The following is a 13,369-nucleotide window of genomic DNA, read 5'->3' on the forward strand; positions in this document are numbered from 1 at the left end:
TATGTGAAACATTCGTGGCTGTGCAAATAACCTCCATATTCAAATGGTCCACTGTTCCTCTGGGCTGTTACAATTGCTTTAAGTTAAACTTTTCATCTCCCACTTTCCATTCTCTCCATTTTGTTAACAACTGTCACTGTCAGAGGGATAAAAAGGTGAATTTTCAGTACTTAGGTTAGCTTGAAACAGTTGTGAAACTAGAATCAGTGAGTCTCGTTCATACTTACCTCAGGTTCATCAAATACAATGATTTGGGCTGTTTTATTTACTTCATAGATTGGTTTGCATTTCAGAAGTGTCTGTCATGCTGGATGTCATTGTTTCTTAAAGAAACTTTGTATTTTCTACACCATTAAAGTAAAATTTTCTATACTGTATTTGCTCAAATATTAAACTTTAATGTTGTGAATTGAAGCCTGCTGTTATTTACAGAATTTAGTTTTAATCCCATACTTAAAGCTCCACTTTTAGTATCTGTTTCTGAAATACTTGTGATAAGAAACAACAAGGATTCTGATCTTCCTTTCACAATGTGGCTTAAACACAGAAAGGACACACGATTTACTGGGATTAAATGATTAAACCACAGAATATTTTAGCAAAGGGGAAGGATGGGAATCAAAGAATCAGACTGCTACCTTTAATGGCAGCACACAGATCAGATGAAGCTTTGTGGGCTGTTGCATTCTAAGAGCAAGTAGTCTTAGTAGGCATAGTTTGTTAGATAAGATCTCAATGTACAGAAAATTTTCTTCCAACTGAAAAAAAGTTTTAAAGCCAACATCTTACCTTGGTAATTTTACAGGGGATTTTCCCACACATTAAAAAAAACCCCAAAAGTATGAAATAAAAAATAATAATCATGCTGTATGAAACAGTGATAACAGTCCATGTGCACAGACACAAAAAGTGATTTTAATCTGTTAATGTAACCACCTTTCAAATTGCAGGCAGATCACACATTCTGTATCAACAAAAAGGTAGAAAATATTTCCAGTAACTTTAGCTTGATATGCATAGTTAACACCAATGTTGAACTCTGTATGTACTATACAAAGATCATAGTAAGTGCACTTCCTTGCATTGATTTACTTATGGCACAAAGGTTTTGTACTGCTGAAGAGTCACCAGAGCAGAGTGTTTAATTGCTACTGTAAAACTTCAACTGGTTTATAGCAAAAATGGCATAATCAGTATATTTTAGTTCAAGCCTAATACTGATGATTTAAAATGGCCATGTAAATATTATGTCACAGAAATACAAAGTAGGCATGTGAGAACTCATTCTTCAGTTCTATTTAAAAAAATAAACTGAACCATGTTCTTGGGGATTTTTTTTTGGGGGGGGGGGGAAATTGTGCTACCAACTGTTGCTGCTGCATAATTTAAATAATTTCAGGGTAATTTCCAAAAGCCTGTCAGTGAGACTAAAGTTTGGACTTGATTTATAGAAACTTATCCATGGAATGAGTGTTTTGTTTTGTTTTGTTTTGTTTGTTTCGTTGTAGCATTGCAGACAGCATATCCTAGGCGTGGTGTTGAGTGCTTCATGTAGTCATCGAGATTCAAACTCTGCTGCAAGTTTACTTCCCAAGTGAAGCTGTTACTTTAATATTCCACAGTGATAGCCTTGGTTCTGAGATATTCATGAAGAGCTTCTTCACCTGTACAAGCAAAATATTCCCCTGTTAGAATAGCAGCTAAATGAGAGAATGTTGTCAGGCTGTAATTACTATTACGAAAAAAATTTAAAATGCTGTAGCCAATATTTGAGTCCTTAAGGAACAACAGGAACTAATTACCTTCCCACTGAGATTTACAGAACTGTTTTCACAAGAGGCCAAACCCAACAGATGTAGAAAGAAAAAGGAGCTGGAATTTAACAAGCAGCCCTCCAGGTGGGACTGGAGCAGCAGCAGTTTTTAGATGGCCACCAAGAGCTCATAGATGAATTTATGAACTTTGCTTTGCCTGTATTAACGTTTATAGGTATAGAGAAGCTGTGTAAAAATCAGTAATCTTTATTTTTTTTCTCTGATACCGTCACTCAGTTTCAGGAAATGTCTTTGGAGATTCCAAAAGCAAAAATCTATTGTGTCAGCGAAATTTGTTTTTCCTTTTCTCTTTGTCCTGAGAATTGATCTGTCCAGACTTGTAAAGTGTCTTTGATGGGGTAGACTTCACTTTTTTAAAAACTCATTTTGTAAAGAAAATACTTTTAATGCATCTTTCTCTGTGGCTATTGGCAAATTTTGGTGACATTTTAAGGCGTAAAAAAGTTTCCCCTGCTCTTAAAAGTTTAGAGGAGAAACCTAAATTAGTGTTCTTTCTGAGGGGAAAAAAGATTTTGGCCAGTATCTTTGTTACTTGACAGCATTTTGTAGCCTGTAGGCACCTCTGGACAGGTTGCAATTTGAGTGCTCTGAGGGGAGTTGGAGGGGAATATTCTGTGTGCTATAGCATTATTTAGCAAATGTACAGGAAGGGCTGAGTGGGAGCTATTGAGGTGGGAATATTGAGGGAAGGGAGAGGAACTAGATTACTGTAATTGGAGGAATGTAGGAGATGCAGGAAATGCATCCATGGCTCACGTTTTACTAGATACCCTGTACACAGGCAAAGTGATTTTTTCATTGATTAGGTCTCTCAGATGAGAAATAAGAGAGGGAGAGAACAACTTACCTAAATCTTTCCCAAAGCCAGACAGCTTAAATCCACCAAATGGTGCTGCCACATCGGTTTTGTTATATGTGTTAATAAAAACTGTTCCAGCTTCCAGCTTTTCGCTGATGTAGAGAGCTTTGCTTATGTCTTTTGTGAAAACTCCTGAAGCTAAGCCATATTCTGTGGCATTTGCCCGTCGCAATACTCCATCGACGTCCCTGTGGAGGAAAGAAATTATCTAAGTAATAGATAAATTTAGGTAATTGCATCGAGGTAAAATAAATAAGTGTTAGCCACCTTCCACCTTCAGTGTCACTGAAGCACCTTTTCCCATGGCCTGCCTTCTCCAAGGAGCCTTTTTAAAGACAACTTTTTAAGGATGAATCTGTGTGTCAGACAGATCCATGGAAATTCACACCCTTGCTTCAAACTTGAGAGGCTTGTGACCATCCATTTCGATGGTTAATACCTACACTGAGAAATGCCACAGGAAATGTTGGTGTACGCATAGCAACTTCGCTCAGCTACTGTACAGCTTGGGGATTAAAGCAATAGAAAAATACTTGTAAAGCAGAACTTGGCAGTAGATGATGAATCAGTTTGCTAAAATTTTGGCCAGCTTTACAAGTTATTGGAGAATAAATGCTGAAATTCAAACTTCTATCAAGACACTTTTCAGGCCATTTCCAGAGTGCTTTTCTTCTATTTGCATCTCATCTCCATATAGCTTCAAAAATCCATAATAATTTAAAACTTTAAAAAATTCAATACAGTTCCTTATTACTGTACATAATTCATGGATGTGAAGGGTTATCTGTGTGGCTGGTTCTTAAGTGCATTATCAAACTACAGAAAATGAAACGTGGTGGAAATACTTATATGAAGTTTCTATGTAGGGTTTTAATCTCATCTGTGAGTAAAATAATTCTTATGATCTGGAATGAAAGATATTAAAACTGGCAGTTTACAAAACATACAGAGGAATTTTCATTTGCAACAATAACATGCCAGTGCTACACAATGCACAACAACACTAAGTGGTCTTTTGTGACTGAAAAAATCAGCAGTTCCACTGGGAAAAATAAATATTTTGTAATTTGATCAAGCTGTTGCAATTACCACATCAACTTCAGTAAAACACTTCCCTAAATACTAAGTCTTGTTTAAGAACTGACACTTAGGGTTGCATTCTATCCTGTCACACGTTGCCAACAGCATTAGTTCTGTATTGACACGGAGCAGGATACCCCTTATTAAAAAAAGGTATTTTCTCAGAATTTAGCTGGAAGAGGATCTAGGCATTCAGATTGGTCTAACAAGATTTAACAAAATACTGTGTATGCTATCACTTCACTTAAGAGGGGAAACAGGAAAATAACGTTTCTAACAGTGACAAGTGGAGAGCATACCCGTTTTTAAATTTAGAAATCACCATCACAGGACCAAAGGACTCTTCCTGGGCAATATACATATGGTCTTCAACATCTGTGAATACAGTGGGTTCCATGAAGAAACCTAACAAGAGGATAGAACATTGTTTAAGAATGGTAAAAGTCCTCAGTGGTTCCCTATTGTCCAGGCCGTCTCTTTGCCATACTTTGAGGTCACAGATAAGCTGAAACTTGAAACAGAAAATAGATATGAATGAAGTATGAATGGAAATGCATGTGTATTAGCACCAGAGAAATGCCGGTAAAAAGGGTAAAAGACCAGCCTGTATTGATCAGTGACAACACATGCTGTTCCCTGCCAGGCCAGAAGGTCTGCATGCCACAGGCCAGGTGACTCCTCAGGAGAAGACCCTGCACTCTGACAGCAGGAAGACAAGGTTACAGCACGTCACAGATGCCAGTGAAGCCATAAAAATCTCTGTATTTCAAAAAGAGAAATACATGCCTGAGGCAAAGGATCGCCTCATAATGAGTGTTCATTTCTGAAGGGTGTAAAGACCTGTCCAAGAGCTAGCTCATCATTGCCAATCAAGAACTGTCCTGGGGTTATACACAAGCAGTCCTATGTCTTGGTTTGTATTCCACTCTGAGTGGGTAAAATTGGTTTCAGAGATTTTATATAAATGCCCTTCCCTTCCCTAAGATTTCCCATTTAGTTTTGTTACAAAGATTTCCTATAGTTACGAGTCTCCACTTTAATTTTATTTAGGGATGCAATCAGTATGTTTTGAAACTGTGATGTAAATGTTTCTTCTTCATTATTAATGAAGGACAGATGTCCGTGAGAAAACACTGGGTTTGTGTCTGCCCACTGAACTTGGAGTGCATGTTGTCTATATAGAAGCAAAAAAAGCTTTTGATAATAATACCTCTGCTAGCAGTTTCCTCAGTCAGCTTTAGTGTTAGTATGACCCAAAATTATACTTTTGGCTCTTGACAGTTCAAGGGTGTTGCCAAAAAAAACCTTAACAGGAATAAATAAGCAAAACATTGCCATACAGATGAGACTCTGATTCAATGTCACAACTTACACTTCAGTTGCACAGCTTCTCATAATGTGAGACTTGAAAGCCCCGTGGTATTCTGAGCTCACCTGGTACTGTTCCCATGATATTGCAGCTTCACATAATGCAGCTGAGACAATCGTGGTGGTTCTTACATGAAGTGTCAAAGTTCCAAATACCTCTGAAAAGTATTTTACCTGGTCTACGTACTTGTCTTCCTCCGTACACAAGAGTGGCTCCTTCTTTTACTCCAGTTTCACAGTATTGCAGCAGCTTTTCCAAATGTGCCTTGTGATTTTGTGGACCATGATCTGTAGATCTGTCAAGTGGGTCACCAATTTTCATCTTTTTTATTTCTTCAACCTATGGGTTACCCAATTAAAATGAAGTTACATAACATAACAAATAGTTGTTAAAGTGATCAGAGATTTGTGATGCTGCATTTTTGTGCTATGAAGATAAGCTCTAAAAAAGCTCCCTTTAAAATGAGGCTTTGTCTTTTGTTTGTAATCATTAGTTACTTCTGAAAGTTTTTGATGCAGTGCTCATGTATATATTCTCTTCTGCATGTAAAATGTTAGCTTTTACCAGTGGTAAATGAGTTATGACAGTGGTTTCCTGTTCTTGAGCAAAATATATGAATTCTTAAATGGTGACTATTGGATTTTTAGTAGTGACCCTTGTACTATTCTAGGTACACTTCCAATATGCCTTTTTTTAAAACTTCACAGCAATCTTCTTCAATCACATTGACCTAAGTTCAGTAATTATTTTTAATCTTACTTTCCTAGTCAAATATGAGCTATCACTGAAGGTACAGTATCTATTTAAATGTCACTTATCTGTGCATTACTGCTGAAAATATCTCCCTTCAATGCTTCCTTTTAACCCTGTAAGAAGTTCCTGATAAGCAGCAAAGCAAAAACAACAAATTAAGCAACTGAAAATAAGAAATGTGTCTATAAAACTAGTGGATCTTTCTACCACAGTAAAACATTACTTAAACTTTAGTCCTTGAATATCTTACCACTTTACTAACAAACTCATCATGGATTGATTCTTCCACGAACAACCTGCCAGCTGCAATGCAGTTTTCTCCTTTGTTGAAATATACTGCTCCCATACCCTGTTTGGGGAAAAAAAAACATTAATATTTATGTGCATCCTTTTGTTCAGTCTCCCTTTCATTCTGTTCCCTTGGGTTCCATTCAGTGTTTGTGACCCTCAGACTGATCTCATAACTGGGAAACACACTTCTGTGGAGACACACAGCTCAGGATTAATCCCTTAGCACTGCTCTTTCCCTTTCCATCAGCCTAACCAGAATCATACGTCAGTGTCGAGTGTGTGGCAAAAAAGCATTAATTCACAATCATTTAAAGCCAGCAATGCCAGGAATAGGCCAGGCTCTGCATCACCCACTCACTTGTACAGGTGAGAACAGTGGTGAGGCCAAGCAGTGCACTGACTGCAAAGTTCCAGCTTTTATTATTTTCCATATATACTTCACTGTGCAGTCAGACCCTTGTCCTGCCAAAAGACACTCCAAAAATGGTCGAAGTGTATAATAGTTTCTTCCTGATAGCAGTACCTACTTAGGCTGGTTTAGAGAGTTCACAGAAATACACTTTGGGTAAGAATAGCATGGAAGAACTTTGTTTACTTCTCAGTGAGCAAAGTGCATCCAATGTCATTTTGATGAATCAGATTAAATGAGCAAGAAATAAGCTCCCTAAATCCACTCAATTTCTCATTTGCACATCTTCTTTACGAGCTTTAAACATTATGGCTGGTTGGGAAGGTAAATTATTATGGATGATGATGAATGAAGAACTGTATGCCAACAGGGAGCTCAATTCTTTGTCTTGTTGTCTTTTCCAATGTATATTTCTTGTAGTACCAATCTCTGCCTTTTTGGTGCAACATGGACAGTTTAATTGTGCTGGCATAAAGAAATATCCCGTAGGAAAGGAATCTGAGTCTGTTTTCTAACAGATTGCATGGTTTTTCATGCAAGGACTCCCTGGTAGGTTCTCTGGCAAGTTAAGAAGAATATTGCAATACTGTAAGGATGTATCACAGAAGCTTTGAATATATTTTACTTTGAAATAGCATTACCATTTTTACGGCTCTGTCAAGTTCACAGTCGCTGAATATGATCAATGGTGATTTACCACCAAGTTCAAGAGAAACTTTCTTCAGATTAGCAGCTGCACTGTAAAAAAAAAATAATCACAGAAATGCATTTTTTAATATCTTATTTCATTATTTCCTCTGAATCAAACCTAGTGAAAATGTATAAACCTCTTATTTTCCAATAGTGACTTCGTAGAATCATACATAGCATTAAACAACCATGTGCAGTTATGCTTTTTCATTACTGCTGCATGCACAGTATAGCTAATAAGATACTTCACAACTGGATTAAGCAGTGTTTATTTATGAATCTTTTGCTGAAAGTACCTCTTCATGATCTGTTTACCAGTTGGTGTTGAACCAGTGAATCCAACTTTGCGAACGTCTGGATGTTCAGACAGGTGCTGTCCCACTAAGCCACCTATCAGGGTGAGGAAAACAGTGTAACAGGACAGTATACAAGGAATTTTTACTACTCCAGCAGCAGCAGCATTGTAACACAAGAGGAGCTAACAATATGTCAAGCAAGTACAATAAGACATCATTATTTATATTTACAGCTTTTTTCATATTGCTATGAAATATTTCATATTAGTTAACTTGGATCATATTAGTGCCTCCAAATTCCCCCATGTGTTTAGACTAAAGAATTTCCCAATATTCCACTGTATGTGGAATTATCTAATTTGTAACCAAGCCTGACCCATACAGTTGCTCTGCCACTTTTCTTCCTTGGGGGGAAGGAGGAAAATGATGACATCAAGTAACACAGTATGTACTGTGACTTACCTATAGTGATCAATATGCATCTTAACAACTTGCTTATTATAAGTCTCACAGTCACATTTAAATACTTCCAAGTGATGATAAGATTAGGAGAAAAATTAGGCTTTACAATCAAGTGAAACACGTTTCTCTGTAACATATTCTTTTCCAGACTGTTCATGCTATTTGTGTGAATTTGCAAAGGGCATAGGCTGACAGCCCTTACCAACAACTAGAGCCAGGTGACATACAAATTTTTCCAATTCTCTTCTGAAAATATGTGAAATCACTGTATGACATAGGTGCAAGTCTATTACCTGTGGAGATACATGCACTTATGTAATAGGTAAAGTCCTAGTTCACCAGTTTTAGCATGACCTTCTCTTCCCAGAAAAATGATTAATTGAAGTTTTACCTGAACCAGGCAGAATATTTATAACGCCCTTAGGAAATCCGGCTTTAGCTGAGAGTTCTGCAAACTTCAAGGAAGTCAGAGGTGTGACCTAAATAGAAACATTTGGATTACGTCTCCTATTTTAATTGGAAGTGTGATGATATCTTTTACATTCAATACATCTTAGTTTTGATACAACATTCCCCTTCTTACAGTACTGACAAATTAAAAGTGATGGCTTCCTGTGGAAAATAATTCATTCTTGAAAATGAGAGTAGCACCAGAGCAGAATTTGAGACAATCAGGACCTTGTATCATCGTGGCAATTTGTATTATTATACATGCACTTTAAAACATATGGCACAGTCAGCCTACAGGTACATACAACAGATCAATCTATGGGTGAAATCTGCTAGATTGCCTGAATTATTTTCCCTGAACACCTGAGCACCTGGGCCACCTGTATATTCCTTTTTGCTTTTACCTGAGCTGGCTTGAGTACGAGTGTGTTTCCTGCAGCCAAGCACGCTGCGCTTTTCCATGCAAGCATCATCAGTGGGTAATTCCAGGGGATAATAATTGCACAGACACTTAAAGTAGGGAAAAAACAGGGAAAGATTACATACTTGGTGGCAGCTTTTCAATGGCTTTTCTGCATGTCAAGGTGTCACTATGAAGAAAAAAGTGATACTTACCCTATTGGCTCTTTCTTGGTGAATGTTAGATTATGGTTTGGCCGGGCCTGATTAATTGGAATTGTAGCACCCTAAAAGACAGATAAATCTTTATACTGTTTAATAATTTTTATTCAAGTCAATTTGTCATGTGAGTATGTTCTGGAAAGCTACAGAGTAGGCTTCAAAACCACAAGCATTTTTGCACCAGGGAAAGGGGTGGGGATTCTTCTACTGCAACATTTCCTACTGCAGATATTGTAATCAACTCTTGGATGAAATAAAAGCATAGATAACAATAGTATGGAAGAACAGAAAGTGAGGGTCTGATGGACAAAAAAGAGGTGATTTATGTTCTCAATTGTGGATCTTAAAGATACTTGGGGAAATGCTCTTGAACCTGTGCCACAAGCTATGTCATCAAGCCTTGGTCAGACTGTAGCATAGCACAGCACATGAGTCTCTGCACTTACCTGTATGATAAGCACAATGATATTCTGTCCCATGAATAACCAAGTGTTGACTAAGCATGCATATCCACTGTGACACCTCAGCTGATTTCTTAGATATTTAGAGTCACATCTTAAACCCATATTCTCCAACTCGAGGTGGACTTCCCTTTTGTATTGATAGGGAGACCCATTCTAGGTAAAATTCTAATTACGCTTTAGATTTTGACTCCTTGATTACTTTTTTGTTTTACTGCTTTTTGGCACTGTTTCAGAAAAAAAAAAAAAAAACCAAACCACCAACTAAAAAGAAGTGTAGAGAAGTACTGCCATTGATTACTTCCTTTACATATTCACTTGCCTGAATTTTGTCACACCATCCAGCGAAGTATCTGAATGTTTGCACAGACATTCCAATATGAGTCTTCAAAGCTAGAGTGTAGACAGCTCCTGAGTCAAGAGACTCTATTGTTGCCAACTCTTCTTGATGTTCTTCCATCAGGTCTGCAAGTCTAATAAAAATGTTAAAAATTCACATCAAAGAGAAATGGCATCTAACCCCTGACAACCTAAAATTATATTGGGTATGGCAAAGAAGCATAATTAAAATACCATTCCCACTAAATCTGGAGGTGGAGTACTGGAGCAACTGCTTCCTGACACCAGTAAGGGACTGAACAATTGCCCATTAGTGTGCAAATGTCTTCACGTTGGCTGTAGCAGACACTGAATGGAGACATGAACAGTGTAAACTAACCTGATTGTTCAATTATGGTTTTGTAAATAAAATCATCATTTTTTTTTCTGTTGTACTATAAGGAGCCAGTTATAGAAAGTAAGACCAGTAAGTCAGAAAGCAAATACACAATAACAGGGAATGTCAAGTAATCAAAAGTACCAAGGAGGAGTAGTCAGGATTCTTGCTTAAGATTTGAGAAATCTAGCTTCATAATGCTGTTTTGTATTGTCTGAACTTGGACTAAAATCCTTAAATGTTAGAAGCTTCAAAGGCCAAAGATGTCCAAAGACAAAGCTCCTAGGCTGTAACACAAATTGAATTTTACGTGCCTTGGTATGGTTGAAAATCTCTTAATGTTCTCCTTGGGCCTCAAGTTTTCCATCAGTGAGATTTATCAAACAACACAGTGAGGTGTAAGTAGGACTGTGGTAAATACTACTGAGTTGATAATAACTATCAGATTGTCTCAAAAATGCATCTGAACAGACTGATATCTATACTTATGAGGCACTACTGTTATTTTAGTGGTCCCTTCTTCAGGTCTGTTTTGCATCAATGAATTTTCACACTCAGTCCTTCACATTTGCATTCTTTTACATGCATCAATGTTTTTCTTAAGCTTCCTTCTGTGATTTGGTACTCAGACATATAATCAATGCTTCCATGTGATTTGAAGAGCTTAAAAAAGTGCATCTGAGATCCCATAAAGAGAATTCAAAACTGGGAGTGAAACCTATTTTTCCATCATGTAAATTCTGCCCATTTAAAGCATTTGCAGAGATGGGGAAAAATGCCCTTTAATACCTGTTTTAACTGTATCTTGCAGACTCAGCTACAGGTCAGGGCATTGGCAGCATTGTGTAAAAGAATGGATATGGCATTCCATATGGCAGGGACAAAGGAGAAAGTTCCATTTAAAGTGTGCTTAATATCTTCTACTAATGATTTCTTAAGATGAAGTAGCAGAGCTAGGAGCTTTAATGGTACAAACCTCCTCTTTGGTTCAGCACTCAAAATCTCTAGTTTGAACAGAGGCCAGAGAAAAGATCCTTATTTTAATTAAGGTGGTCCAGAGAGAGCCTTTATTTGTACTGGGAATAGTTTGCAACACAAATACTCTGCTATAGCTATCCTAGAGAGCCAGTCACCTAAGCAAAGAGTTAAATCCAAAAATCACCTATGCAGCGTAGAGGGGAGCTGCATTTTCCATTTACCCAATGTAGTTATGTTTGAAAATTGCAAGGATAAAACACAGAGTGGTAGCTCTAAGACCTTAAAAATTTCTCTTCAGGGTAGAGTTAACTTGGGCTCTCAAGCACTCTACATTCCTAAGAGAAATTAAACGCAAGTTTGTGCATGCTTTGAATATGTGCACACTTGTGAAAAATTTAAGTGACCAGGTGTATTTAACATTCAGTTCTGACTTGCCCATTTTCTGTTGTGATGACTACTCAACTCTTTAAGAGTCCTGCAGGCCTCTTTCCACAGCCTGGTCACACATGTTATAAGACAAGCAGAATTTCTGGCTTTGTTTTCATTCTCTTTTGCTAAGATACCTGCAATATCTTGTAAAAAGTGGCATTTTTTGATACTTTTTTATTTTTTATTATATCTACTTGGTTCATAAGGATATGGTAAGGGGGGAGAGGAATTTACATCCAAAGCATTCCACTACATAAAAAGTCCTACAGCTCTATTAATGTGATAACAAATCATTTGCTGCATACACTAAGGAAAACATAGTGACTTGCCTGAATAGGTTTTCCCAAGTGCAGCATCACGTTTCCCTGTGCTCCTTTTCCTTAGCTGCTAGAGGACAGACATGGAATGCATTCCCTGCTCTTTCCTGTCTTGCTAGGCTGAACCCTTATGGGGACAGGATCATCTTCTGGTTGCATATTCCAAACCTCTGAATCAGATGGATCTTTAGTTTCCGAATCCCCCCAGATGATATGCAGAGAGCAGTGATCCACCCCCGCATCCAGCCAAACTGCCAGACTGTTGTTTTGCCTCGCTATCCAAATGCACAGCCTGCCACCATCTTGCAGCTGCCAACTGGGTCACTGATCCTGCTTCTCCTGTGTATTCTCATGCCTGGAGCAAGCCTCCTGACACAGCACAATAAAGGCTTGGCATGCTACTGGAGATTGTGTTTTTATGAGGGTGAAAAAAATTCCTTCTTTTCCCTATAGATAAACATGCAGTGTCCTCAGCACAATTTACTTGGCCAGGAGGTCCAACAGTAATGTTGATGAATCTGCAAACTACACCCTTTAAAGGGAAGTTGTTCGATACACAGGACCTGTTCCTTCATGAGCTCCTTGGGGCAGAAAGTAGCAATCTGCTTCTTCACTCATATCTACTCATTCATTTACATGTTCTAGAACTGAAAAAGCAAGGAAAGCTCTTCATATAGCTCCACAAAAGAAGTTTTCTTTATAGGGAAGCTCTGAAGCTTCTAGTCATCTGCAGTTCACAAGACAGTGTTCTCCCCATGCTTGCTGTCAGGCACCAGAAGCATCATGCAGCGTATGGAGAATCTATAATAACTGGACTTTTATTAGTTGCCCCCAGTATCACTCTCACAATATATAGCCAGCATGACCATCTTTCCATCAAAACCCATCCTTAAAATACCATTCATTCAGCTCATCTTCTGAACCAATAATAACAGAGCCTAAATGAGAACCAGAATTCTCTTGACACAGTGAAACACGTACAAGAGAGAAGTGTCTCAGATAAATATTGGATTCAGTTTAGAGAATTTCTGCACAGGACAATTCTTCCACTACTGACCTTAACACATTTCCCAGAGTGGGTCTTTAGCCAGGTGAGAAGTATACTAGAACATGATCCTGGAAAAATCTAGCATCAGTTAAAGTCTATTTCAAAATTCATGGCGATGTAGTTGTTTTTTTACTCTATGGAGTACAGATACAGGCAAGCTTAGCAAGGTAAAATCTCTGCCTACCTAACCCAGGTAGGCTCTCTCTTTAGCACTTAGCCTCACTTCTAAAGAAGGGTAAGGATTTTACAAGGGAATTTTCAATCCTTGCAACAAAACCTATGTAGATAAAATTAAGCCACCAAGTA

At 37.8% G+C, this 13,369-nt stretch overlaps 1 protein-coding gene across 1 annotated transcript in view; it reads right to left on the minus strand.

Moving 5' to 3' along the window:
* Positions 1 to 1,340: 1,340 nt before the first annotated feature.
* Positions 1,341 to 13,369, minus strand: part of ALDH1L2 (aldehyde dehydrogenase 1 family member L2) — a 33,877-nt gene continuing 21,848 nt past the window's right edge. Inside the window, exons 13-23 of the mRNA XM_027890461.1 lie at positions 9,899 to 10,049; positions 9,110 to 9,180; positions 8,899 to 9,004; positions 8,436 to 8,523; positions 7,583 to 7,676; positions 7,238 to 7,334; positions 6,147 to 6,245; positions 5,317 to 5,482; positions 4,074 to 4,179; positions 2,683 to 2,882; positions 1,341 to 1,664 (exon numbers count right to left, since the gene is read on the minus strand). Coding sequence (XP_027746262.1) covers positions 1,609 to 1,664; positions 2,683 to 2,882; positions 4,074 to 4,179; positions 5,317 to 5,482; positions 6,147 to 6,245; positions 7,238 to 7,334; positions 7,583 to 7,676; positions 8,436 to 8,523; positions 8,899 to 9,004; positions 9,110 to 9,180; positions 9,899 to 10,049 — 1,234 coding nt within the window. The 3' untranslated portion in view covers positions 1,341 to 1,608. The remainder of the gene's footprint in view (positions 1,665 to 2,682; positions 2,883 to 4,073; positions 4,180 to 5,316; positions 5,483 to 6,146; positions 6,246 to 7,237; positions 7,335 to 7,582; positions 7,677 to 8,435; positions 8,524 to 8,898; positions 9,005 to 9,109; positions 9,181 to 9,898; positions 10,050 to 13,369) is intronic.

Source organism: Empidonax traillii, unplaced genomic scaffold, assembly GCF_003031625.1.
Source record: "Empidonax traillii isolate 1590-97213 ecotype Southwest subspecies unplaced genomic scaffold, ASM303162v1 scaffold289:size826226, whole genome shotgun sequence".
Lineage (NCBI taxonomy): Eukaryota > Metazoa > Chordata > Aves > Passeriformes > Tyrannidae > Empidonax > Empidonax traillii.